Source organism: Crocuta crocuta, unplaced genomic scaffold (assembly GCF_008692635.1).
Source record: "Crocuta crocuta isolate KB4526 unplaced genomic scaffold, BGI_CrCroc_1.0 scaffold121, whole genome shotgun sequence".
NCBI lineage: Eukaryota > Metazoa > Chordata > Mammalia > Carnivora > Hyaenidae > Crocuta > Crocuta crocuta.
This window is the reverse complement of record NW_027528608.1, coordinates 1,370,102-1,383,212: the sequence shown is the minus strand read 5'-3', so window position 1 is coordinate 1,383,212 and position 13,111 is coordinate 1,370,102. Positions and strand designations below refer to the sequence as shown.

Below are 13,111 nucleotides of genomic sequence, written 5' to 3'. Positions count from 1 at the left end.
GAGAGTCTGCAGTGGGGACGAGAGGCCCCATGCTGGTCCACACTCCCCGGGACACAGGATTCCCATCTTGGGGACTTGGCTTCCTCAGCCTGTCACGTGCGAAGTCGCCATTGCTAGTGCTCACTAAGGCTCACATCAGCCCTAAGGCCTATGGCAAGAGTGAAACCAAGTCTCCCGAATGGGGCCAGGGACACATATGTACAAACGTGTGCACCACACACCCAGAAACATGCAGGTCATTTTTGCGCGATGTTTAGATGGAATGAATGAGCACTTTTCACCTCCCAAGTAGGGAGGGCAACTGAATGAAGAACCAGAGATAAGGCCCCAGCTACCCCTGCTTTCAGGGGACCCAGATCACACGGCTCCTAGAGCAAGTGGAGTTCACGCACATATACACCACATATACCACCACATTCACACACACATAACCCATCACACACTCACACAACAGCCATGCACCACACACACACACTACAACCATCGCACGCAACGTTCATACACATACATTTACACATACACATCATAGTCATACACCACACACATCATAACCCATTACACACTCACACAACAGTCATACACCACACACACCACACACACATACACAAATATACCACACACCCAGTACATACTCGGACAACACCCATATACACACCACACACACATATCACACAGTCATACACCACGCATGCATACTACACACATACCACGCGATGCACACATACATATATCACACAATATCACACACACACACACACCACACACCCAGCACATACTCAGACAACACCCATATATACACCACACACACATATCACACAGTCATACACCATGCATGCACACTACACACACACCACACAATGCACACATACATATATCACACACACCACACACCCATCATACACTTATATGCCACATGTGCATGTTATACACACAACATACACACATATCACACATCACACATATACACATCATACACACACACTCCCACTACGCACACACCCATCATATACCACGTTTACACTACACACACAACATACACACATATCACACATATACACACCACACACACCACACACACACACACACATACCACACACCCATCACCACTCATACACACACTACACATACCACACACACACACACACACACACACACACACACACACACATACCACACAGTGCCGGAAACTCTTCCTCATTCAACCCACTGCTCTTCTGAAGTTCAGGATAGGCCTTGGCCTCCGCTACTCCAGAAAACACAGGCCATCGCTGAGAAACATGAAGTGTTCACTCTTAGGATTGGGTCTCCAAGGGTCCAGGCCCTGCTGGATTAGGGGCCACCTAGTGAGTTTTCAAAGGTTACTCTGACTGCACATGATACACACAGTCTCTCGCCTTTCTTTGCCCCTGCGCACACTGACTAGATGGTTCTACATGCTTCCACCGCCTACCTGTTCTTCCTCACCCCACTTCTACAGATGGATGCTCCACAGCTAAGTTCCAGGGGATAAACCCACCCTTTTGGATTTGTGTTAAAAAAAAAAGATCCCCGATTTTATTTTCTTTATAACCCTTAAATAACTTGCAGAACCACTACTGTCCTCTCTTTGCCGCCCTCTCTCACCTTCTGGGGCTTTGTCTCAGAGAGGGTACTGGAGCCCCTTCAGACCCCAGCTAGCCCCCACCTGGGTGCGCTCCTGGCCAAGCACACCCAGGCAGGGGGTCATCTGGGATGAGTGTCTCCTGGAAAGCCCCAGGCAGCCCAAGGGTCTCACTGTCCACTGGAAACATTCCAGTGGGTACACGGACCTGCCTTCCCTCAAGGGTGCATTTCAGAGTGCTTGGGAGACAACCCCCAACACTGGCCTAGACTAGACAGAGAGAAACCTGTCAGCACCTTTAGCAGGCTTTGAGGTGCGGGCAAGCTCTTCTCTTGTGTTTGGTGACTGGCGGACGCCGAATCTACCTATGCCAGGGCTGCTTCACAGTCAGGGTCTCCATATCTGGCTATGTGCTTTGACCCAAGCAAGCTGGGCTAAGCCTAACAGAGCCCCTGGCTTCTTCCCAGGAATGAGTCAGGGAGCCAGCCATCCCTCTCCCACCAGCGTTCCCCATATGGCCCGTGACACAGGCAACCCCAGACCCTGCCTTCAGCTCTGTCTAGTTGAATGACTGGCCACTTAGGCCATAAATTGGCCCGAATCTACTGCGAGGATCACTCAGACTGCCCCAAGCTTTCAAGGGAGTCACAAGTCCTCCGGTTACTCTGGAGATATTTGGGGCGCTGTCTTTTCGTCTGCCTGTTGTTGGAGCCAGATGCTCATATGCCTTCAGAGCTAGGCAGATCATAGGAGTGTGTGAAATAGTGGGGGAGGGGGGGAAATGGCTTTCCTAGAGGGCAGCTACCACTGCTGACAAGCAGCAGGGGCCACGAAGACCGCCGACATGTTAAGAAAAGTCCCACATCCTGATTTCTACAACCAATATCCTGGTTTTTAAATAATGGCACCTGCTTTGAAACTTTTTCCAGCACTGAGAGGACCACAGTAGCCTACTCTGCAGATTGGGTCGCCAGTTTGAAACCTGCAACTGGGAAAAAGGTACCCAGTATGGAGCTAATCACTCACTGAAGAAAGCAGGTGAGGACACTGGTGGCTTTCCATGGGGGAAACCTCTCCCAATATTTTAAAGGAACAAAGTATGAGCACAGACAATACGCTTCTAGAAAAGACAGCTCTGCTAGAAAAGGCATGCTGAGATGAAAAAAAAAATCATCAGTTCATCATTCCAATAGACTAATGAATTACTGGAAACATCTTACATTAAAGCAGCTACCCACTGACACGTGGTACAAGATGTATATTCAACTTTGGGATAACACTGATAACTTCTTCCAGGCTCTGTACCATAAATTTTTAGAAATATATGACCAAGTGGTTTAATGAGTTCATTGTACCTATTTTTACATGAGCATGTCTTCCATCATTCTGAGCCTCCACTTTGCAGTTGGTGGGCCAAAGGAACCCTCACCGCTCTGGGGAGTTGTTTTGGCACTATTCAGTGGAGCAAATACCCAACAGCACCTCTCCAAAAATAACAGGTGGCCTCACATTATTCTCTCTGGAAATCCCTTTACCGAACTTTGAAGAAGTGTCTCACGCTCCTAACGTGTGTATGTGTGTGTGTGTGCGTGCGCGCGTGCGCACGCGAGCTAAACCTCCAAAAGTGTTTTAACTTTTAAGTTGAGTAACCGGATATTTCTCCATATTTGCATCCTCTATTTGATATTTATTTAGTCTTTCTACATGTCTTTACTTAGTTAATACCAGGAGAGATAAATATGGTGGTGCCTTTGCAGCGAAGCTGCAGTACATTAATATAAATTGTACACTAATTCCCCCAAAGCATATATATGTTGTAAACCTGAAGACTTTTCACACAGCTGCTTATTGCTAAACAGTGCCTTGTCCAGAAGGGGACAATCTGTGTCTCTAATTGCTGTCACTGAAGCCGAGATTCATTATGTGACTTTCCCATTAAAATGTGAGCATTAATTTGTATAATGAAATATCACCCACTGCAGTGTTCATTAGCCATGCCCTACTGTATACGGCACATTGTTAGCTACCTAGAAACTGTAGTTAATTTCACTAATGGATATTTCCCTACTTAGTGTTTGGTAGGAAATTTATACTGTAACATTACCTCTTAAACTTTTAAGGAAATTTAAATTCAATCAATTATTTTCAACAAAACTTTGGGATGTCATTAAGGCAGGAACAGCAAGGTTGGCGGACAGTGGAGGCATAAAATGGGCTTTTAGTTCATCTTGGAAATACAAAAATGATAGAATTTTAATTCAAAACAAAAACTAAAAGAAAAGAAAGAATCATCTTTAGGCAAGTAGATCTTTTTTTTCTTCATTATTCAGGTGGCTGTCCCTCACTAAGGATGACAACACATGCTCTCCTTTTAGGGAAAAAAATGGGAAAAGCATCCATGTTAACCCATCTATTTTTGAAAATCTATTCAATGTGCTTTTATAAATGTTAAAACAGCCTGCTCACCTTACTGAGAAGAGGAAACAGGGAAGCATCAAAGGTAAGGTATGTGTACATCAGGCGTTAGGCACCTGGGTCAGGCTCACTAAACTCTCATTTCCACCCACATCTATATACCAGTTGGTGCTTCCAAAGCTCTTTGAAGATGAAAGACAGTTTCCAAAACGGCATGAGTAATTTATCATCTCCTGATGCAGCGAGTAATTCCACCCCACCTTCCTTCCATACCTCCGTGTGCCCCAGTGGCCGCTTCCCTGCCTCACCACCTCCCTAACCTCTTTGTGCTGGTGGGGAAACTGAGGCACACGGGGTCAAGGAGGCATGGCCTCAGGCCATTCTGAGTTAGGGGTAAAGGAGGAGCCAGAGTGTACAGTACTTCCCTTTTAAATCGCCGGGAGGCTGCGTCAACACACCTTGTGGGTACAAGTCACTTCCTTTCCTCCTGCTGGTTATGGTGTGGACACACACTGTCAAAGAAATGTTGCATTAATTCCCTAAAACAAGCCAAAATATCCACCCAGAAAAGTACACATATCAACACAGTGCAGCGGTTAAGAGACAGATCTGGGTTTCACCCTGTAAGCAATGCTGAGCAACCCAGAATGGGTAACTCCACGTCTCTGAGGCTCTGTTTCCTCCTCCCTGCCGAGGGGCAGGGTGCAACCTGGTCCCTGGGGTGCTGGGACTGATAAGGAGTGAATTCAGGTGCAGGGCTTGGCATGGTGCCTGCACTGGCGAGTGTCCATGAAGTGGTGGCTACTGTTACTATTATTGTTGTTATTTACATTATTCCTCCTGGCTGCATTTTTCTGCCTCTAGCCAGTGGCTGCCATGCAGTGTGGACTTAGCCACAGTCAAAAGGCAAGAGAGTTTCTGACCCCGGTCCCCAGCTGGGCCCACACCCCTTGACTATGGTACTGCATGACAGAAGCAACTTCCACACTTCTCTGTGGTGCTATCGGGCCAGGGACACCTTGCCTGGGGACAAGCATGTGAGCAAGAGCCAAGGAGAACACCCCGACACCCCACTCAGCCAGCGTCCAGCTGCTGTGTTATGGAGGCACCCACTTGGCAGGGGTCAGCCCAGCTGGGCATGCCCCACAAGCCCACCCTGACCATAGCCCAGAGCCCTGGAAAACCACTTCCGGCTTCCCTGTGCAAATCCATGTTCATAAAGAGGTTCTCAACTCCGGGCTGGACCAGTGCACACAGCACATCAAAACCAGATTAATAAACCACTTGCATAATTTGAGAGGGGAAGAAACTAATGAGATTTATTTTTAATTAGTCCCTGAACTTTTGTGCCTCCAAGTTTTCATGAGTGAGGTTGCTTATTACATTTCTCTACAATGGTCATTCCTGAGACAACAGGAGCCTCCTGGGAACCCAGCACACAGGTAAGCCACCTGAGATGACTCAGCCTGGGGTTCCACAGCCAATAGATGGGGTGTCACATCCACCTGGGGCTTGTGGGGGGGGGAACACGCACCCCTCCAGCCTTTCAGAAACTGATCAGCACACAAAACAGACACACGAGGCCCTGGAAGGTATCCCCAAGATGGGGCTGGAGGAGGGGGCAGTGAGGGAAAGAAGGAAGTGCATTTTCAGGCAGCCCACAATGAAACGATTGGCCAGCCTCCATCAGGGGCAACCTGGGGAATATCCCTGCCTCCTGTTGCACACACATTAGGACTAAATGTTTGCCATGCAACCCTGTGAAGGTTGATTTTCTACATCAGTTGGGCCACGTGGTACCCAGACGTTTGTTCAAATATTATTCTGGGTGTATTTGGGAAGGTGTGTGTAAGTGAGAGGAGCATTTGAATGGGTAGACTGAGGAAAGCAGATAGTACCCCACCCCCAAGCGTGGGTGCTCCCCCCAGTACACTGGAAGCCTGAACAGAACAAAAGGCTGAGGAGGGGAGAATTCACTCTCTCTGACTATTTTCCAGCTGGGATGTCCACCTTCACCTGCCTTTGGACTTGGACGTGGGTTGGGACTTAATGCCACTGACTCCTCTGGGTCTGCCCACTTGCCAAAATGCACATCTTGGGACATCCCTGCCTCCACAATTGAGTGAGCCAATTCCTTAGAACACATCTCCTTATATATGTATATATATTTATTATCTATAATGTGTATTGCATATATGTAGGATATGGATATATATATATATATATATAATTTATGTATAATTTCTCTGGAGAATCCTGATGCAATCTCCTTTCCCAGTCTGCACTGACTGGTTCTGAATTCAAATCACCACCATGTGCTCTAGAAGACAAATCACACACATTCAGTGACTGGGTCCTAATCAGCTCACGATCATGTCTGAAACATGAAAGCTATTCAGCCTCCCCTGGGTGGGCAGTAATCAGCGACTGCCCGGCAAGACCCAGAGTGGAGTGGCCTCGAGGATTTGAGGGTCCCTTGGGGCCCCCAGGGTCCTCCACATGCCTCCCTCCGTCCCGCATGGATCTGGCCGCAGCCCAGGGGGTAGCAGAGATGTTCTAGCTCCGGTAGACTCTCCCCAGCCTCCAGGTGTTGAGAACAACGGCTCCTGCATCTACTCCGTGCCTCCCTAATAAACAGGTGTTGGTAGAAGGAGGGCAGTAATTGAGTTAATGTAGTGGAGTTAAAAAAGGAAAGTGGTTTTTATCAGCGGACGTTATATGATCAAGACGGCTCATGAAGATGGAGTAGGATAGAAAAATACAGAGAATGTGCCACCTCATATGCTGACCAATTAAAATATATTTATTACGCACTGGATTTTTACATGTGCTCATATGGGTCCATTATAGAAAAACTTCAAAAGATGGTATTTTGGAAAACATGGATTCCGTCATAGACTGCGGTCTGTCCTCTGGCCATGTCACAGACAGAAACGAGGCAAGGCAGGGTGGGACAGCCCCACAACCCGGGGCCCCGTATTAACTCGTTTATTAACAAATCACTTGATTTTGATTTTTAATTACTCATGTAATCTACACTTAAACATTGTCATAATGGATGTTTATTTTGGTGATTTGGAACGTGTCACACTTTCTGTTCTATTCAAATGCACGCGTCTAAGCATCTTCCAACTTCTTTGTTCTTTGATAAAAAGGAAATTGATCTTTATCTGGTAACCATTCTGCCTTTTAAACACTGCAAATGCCGTTTCCGAGGGGGGCTGGTGGTGTGATGTTTCCATGGCTTCTTTCATTTTCTCCCTTATTCTGGGAAGTTTCTGGAATGCCTCTGTCCATGGCCCTGTCTTGCTTCTCTCAGTGTCTCCAAAGACTAGTGGTCACAAACCTCAGAAATTTGTGAAGCAGAAGAAGCAGGGATTTGGGGGTGGGGGGAATAACCTTTCTCAAGCTTTAAAACTTCAAAAAGCAGCGTCTGTTTGCTTCCACCCACGTGGCCTGAATTCACCCGAAATGTTCTGTGGAGTATCTACTATTACTGCCTTTGGGCCAGCTGATGGGAGCTGGGCCCACAGGGTCGGCAGGGCTCCTGGCTGGGAGGCACTGCCTCTGTCTTTCCTTGCCCACACTCCCTGGCAGGGCACGCCTCACCTGTGGTGAGCCACCAACCACCTGGTAAGCTTGGCCCAGAGGCCCGTGTCTTCATCTAATAAAAGGGTGTCATCACAGGACATGCCTGGCCAGTTCTGCACACTCCTGCAGACACCCAACAGTGGATGCCCTGGTGGACTGTCTCCCACATTGTGGCAGTCTGTACCCCCTCCATATCCCCTCCAACTATCACCACAACCCAAGAGGTCTGGCTCCAACCCGGGGAAGAAAGTGGACATCGGCATGATCTGAGAAAGCCAGGTATTGAAGCTACCTCATCCTGAGCCTGATCACTGGGAAGACCTCGCTGAGAAGGGGACATGGGTGTCAAATCTGAAAATGAAGGAGTAAACCAATGCACCTATCTGGCAGAGATGTGCAAAGACCCTGAGGCAGGAACTCAGGAACCCCTCTCTGAACTCCTGGGGAGAGGGGTCTTCTTCTATCTGAAACCAGTCTTCTATGTGCAACTCACAGCCTGCCTGCCATGCTGTGGCTTCCAGAGGGTTCACGAATGCAGGCTGCCTTTCTCAAAGGACCACAGGTTCCCTAGGGAAGGGTCCACAGTCCTTCACTGTGCTTGTCCCTTCCATGCCACTGGCAGAGTCAGAGATTATAGGAAGAAGGTCACTCACTTACTCTCAAATTTGTTCTCACATTCAAGCTCTCAAATGAATCCATTGTGCCCCTGCTACATGTAAAGGGCTCTTGTAGGCCCTGGGGTTCTAGAAATGATAGCAATTAACAACATGGATAATATTGCCCCCCTCACATTCCACTTGGAGGGAGACAAGCAATGCATAAGGGAATGAACAACTGAACTGAACAGGAATATTTCAGAAAGTGCTAAGTTTAGACAGGGAAGTCAGACTCAGTCTCTCCGAAGAGCTCACGTTGAAGCTAAGCCCTTAGTGACCACAGGGAGGAAGGGCACTTGGGGGGGAAGGCACAGTGGGTACAAAGGCCCCGCGGCAGGGACTGGCACTCTGCACTGGGGAAACCGGAAGAGGCCCGTGGAGTAGGAGAGAGATTAGGAGGACCTGGAAGAATCAACCCTACAGGGCCTGGGGGTGTGCTTTGTTTTAGAAGATCCTTCTTTGCCCTGGGTTGACTCTACGAAAGACTTGCTCTGGGACAGGGAGGGACAGTGGTGGTGCTCAGCTGTGCCCCAGACCACGAATAAAGATGGCAGCACACAGCCCCTGGCCCCTGTTCTCAGGGCTCCTCTCCACGTCAGGGAGATTTGTGGGCACCAGGTGAGGTTCCAGGTGAAGGGCTCCTTGTCTTTAACCACATGCTGCACACAAGGCCTGTGTGCACTAAATATCCTGCACAACCCTGAGCTTTATTGATTCCTTGGGAAATAGACCACAATTATTTTTGAAAATAGATGGCATATTTGTCTATCCTCTGAAGCAGCTCATACTCCAATAGATAAAGTGTCAGGAGAAAAATCAAAGAAAATGGAGGTGTCCATATCTCAGATAGATTTTTTGTGTGTATTGGCAATGTGCAAACAACCAGCAGAAAAGCTAAAAAAAAAAACACCATATATGACCAAGGGACAAGGCAGACAGACAAAAAAGGAGTCCTCATTTCAAGGGGCTAGGATGACAGGAAATAGGAGAAATGACCAGAGTGGTCCAGCAGCCACTTCCAGTGTTGGGTTGAGAGCACCTCATTTCCTCTCTGACCAGACCCAGCCGAGAGCCACACATGCTCCATCGTGGGGAATGTGAGGGCTGACGCCATCAGTCCCGTCCCAGTGTGGGCATCTAACCCCAGCTGGGCCAAAAGCCCATCCCCCTGCATGCGGTAAGGGAGCTGCTACGCTCAGCTCCTTTCACACTCAGAGCTGAGCTGGGCTCCAGTCATTCGCACCCAAGGGCCCCTGGTCCACGAAAGGGTGAGAGAGGCCCCGCTTCATTACAGATAGCGGCCAAATGTCCTGACCTCCCATAAGGCATCATCCCCCCAGACCTGGACCGCAAGAGATCGGCACCTACAGGCCCGTGTGTCATCTGGGAGGCTGGTTGTGGAGAAGCAAGCCAGGACACCAGGGTCCCCTGGGACCCGTGGAGAGTGCGGCGGGCCGGTGATGACACCGTGGTGGCCCCGCTGGATGCCGCGCACCCTGCCACTCCCACACCCCTCACCTGTGTGTATCCGCAGGTGGACCTTTAGGTGATGGGATGTCCGGAAGGTTTTCCCACAGTACGGGCAGTCCTTCATGGCCGAGCCCAGGCTCCTGTCGCGAAGCAGTGCAGGCTGCTGGACGCCGGCGGCCCTCCCAGCCTCCTCGCCGAGGTCTGCAGCGGGGGAGAAATGTTCTCACATCACTTCTGCACGTCAGAAGCTGTTCGCACCCAAACTGCTAACACCGCACAAAGTGAAACATGTCAATACTACACCTGTCTATTTCATTCTTTCAATCTGACAGAATGCTGACAATTCATGTATTTTCTTGTTATTCTCTTAAATTATTTCATCTTTCCTATCATCATTTTAAGCAGCATATGGTACCTTTATATTGAACTGAATTAAACAAGAAAAGAAACAGCTGTGTCAGCAGCTGGTTTGATTTCTTCTTTCGCTTAGCTCCTATTAAATATTTTTTTTCAAAAGTTTAAAAAGTGTTGGTGTTTGTTGAATCTGATTAATTTGTAATATGGACTAGCCAGAGAGCCCACTATAGGATCGGCATCACATTTGCATTATATCTAGCAACAAACGAGAGGGGGAAAAATGTGTCTCGGCCAAGTCCCTAAGACATGCAGACATACAGCTATTTTGGGACAGGAAAGAAAATTATCCAAAACTGATCATTTCTTCCTTGTTGAGTCTTGTATCCACCGCTGGCTGCTGTAATCTTATGAAAGGGAGAAGAAAAAGTATGAAAATGCAGTTCCACAATTAGCCCATGATAAACATATAGTGACATATTCAAAGTCATGTGCAGAAACTCAGCTGCTAAACTCCCATAAACTTTGAGCAGAGCAGTTAAATCTTTGTGCAGTGACTTGAGAACTTCCTCTGTAAAGTATCAATACAAATTTTCCTTCCCGTTGTTATTTGTTATGTAACCCACACCATTAGAAAATGGAATAAAATTTACATACGGCTGCCTTCTGCACAGAAATAATGGGACATAATAGTAAATAAAACCGTGAAAATATCTGGTGGTTGGAGGATATGTTATCACAACACCCGAGGCCCTGCATCACACTGCCAAAGAGGCTACGTCAGGAGAGCAGGGCAGAATCTGGGAATCTGCAACTCCCAGGAAGGGAGGCACTGGAGCCCTCTCCTCTGGCCTCCCTGCAGAGCTGGAGCCTGAGCTCCTGGCACAGAATCCAAGCTCCTGGGGCCGGCGGGGTCCTCGCTGCAGCTCCCAGCCCACCCTCTAGGCACCATGGTAGACCCACTAGGAGAACAAGGGGAACTTCTGAGATAATACGCAGACCTGTGAGTTCTGCAGAGAGCAGAATAAACAAGATTTGTACCTTCCAAGCAATGGAAAATGCAAATTGCTTTTATTCTGCAACATCCGTTCCTGGTGTTCCCTGCTAACAGCCAAAAGGGACAGACTTATAGGCCATGCACAAGATGAAGGCAATCACATTTAGTTCTTATTTGGATGTTGGCTCCAAGCAACCGTGGAAACCTTTGGCTTCAAGCATCCTCTCTGCATTTGACTAATGCACAACGATATCGTCACCCTGGAAAAGTTCTTTGAAGGCTCACTTTTGATCGCATTCTCTCCAACTCTTCCAACCATCCTTGAAAGACCCATTCAAAGGGTTTATTTACCCAGCAGTTTGGTGTTTTTTTTTTTTTCCTCATCATTTTCCACAGTAGGAGGACCGGGTTCACCCACATCTAGAACTCAACCCACCTAGCACTAGCTTTCTGGTAATGCGGAAAGGTGGCTATTGAATTAGGGCAAACAGGCACAGGAGAGTATTATCATTTCAAGACAAACAAATTTGTCAGTACGTCACAGCGGGGTGCTCCACACCCCACAGGTTGAGCCCACCAGGGGCCACTACCACCAGTTTGCTGATAGCCCATGAGAACAAAGACAAGATATCAATTTCAAATCAACCACATACTATGTTTAAATAGCTGGGAAGCTATCTCCTACCCATTCTTCCACCCCCACCCCCTAATCCCAAATGTGTTGCATGTGTCCCCCAGCATTACTCAGCTTTCCTTTCGTGGGATCCTGAGGTCAGCTTAAAATCACAAAGAGCCTGATTAAAATTCTGCCAAATGCTCCATACAACCAAGTTAAGATACCCTATTTAAGTTAGGGGGCTGATAGTTGTCAGTTTGAGCTATAAGCAGAACTAAGTGCCCTGGATGTTGGCTTTAGGTTGGAGGGAGTGGGCAGGTGCAGACTTGTGATGTTAAAATCCTGCAAAGCTCCATGTTCCACGATCTGCTCGTGAGCACCTTCCCCAGAACCCTCCACCAACATTTGTAAGCTGTGGGAGGTGGAGCTGTCCAGGAACAGGAGGGCTAGAACGTGGAGAACATATTTCTACTGTAGCTTTTGGGGAGTCCTTGCTCAGAGCACACGTAGATAAATACATGTGCCATTCTGGAAGGTTCTACAGAAGCTGAAGATGAGGGGTGCCTCACTATATGTCACTCTAAGTGATGCCCTGTATCTGTTTTCCTTTTATCTTTATATCTTGGATATGTGTGGCCCAATAAAAAGAATAAATTTGTAAGATAAACAGCTTTCTTTGCAGATTTAAGAGTCTAATTTTCACTCGACACAGAAATGATTTTTTTTTTTTTTTTGGAGGGCCAGAAGGCCTATGGCATTTACTCTCAGACTAATCCAAATAGAAAAACAAACTCTGAGCTATGATGAAGGGGCATTGTGGGTGGTCCCAGGAAGTGTCCGGAGAGGCAGAAAGCCAAGGACAGCCATGGCTGAGGAGGCCGGGCCACGCCGCACCCTCAAAGGGCCTATGTATGAGTGGGCATTGGAGCCTAGATGGGTGGCAGCGAGCACGGTGCACCAAATTCGGCCCAGCCACCCCGAGAGCCCAAGAGGCTCTCTCAGCGGAAAAGCGGGGGCTGCTCTCTGACTCCTTCTCTATCCAGAGTATCAAAGCACCGACAGCTGTCCTTCTACAAGACTCCCCAGGATGGAGTCCTGAGGCCTTGCCTGTGGCCCCACAGAGCTGCCCAGCGAAGCAACCTCCTGGCCTGCTTACAGACACCCCCGCCTTTCCAGCCTCTCCAGGAAACAGGAAAAAAAAAAAAAAAAAGAAGCACTGTAGAAGTTACATCTGTCATCCTTTCTTAGACCATCGGCAGACTGCTTCAGCTTTTTAAAAAAATGTCCTTTTCGTACAACCTGCAATATTTCTTTCCTTCTGCTCAGACATGCGTTCTAAGTGTTTGGGTAAACAGAAAGTGGACGTTGGCATGGAGGTCAGCCCCAGACCTGTCGTCTACTCCTCCTGGCTC

General features: G+C 48.0%; 1 protein-coding gene across 2 annotated transcripts in view; it reads right to left on the bottom strand.

Annotated features, from left to right (window-relative positions):
* Positions 1-13,111, bottom strand: part of ZNF536 (zinc finger protein 536) — a 437,569-nt gene that overhangs the window by 158,163 nt on the left and 266,295 nt on the right. For both annotated transcript variants that reach the window (XM_077754626.1, XM_077754627.1), the window contains exon 5: positions 9,781-9,933. In XM_077754626.1, coding sequence (XP_077610752.1) covers positions 9,781-9,933 — 153 coding nt within the window. The remainder of the gene's footprint in view (positions 1-9,780; positions 9,934-13,111) is intronic.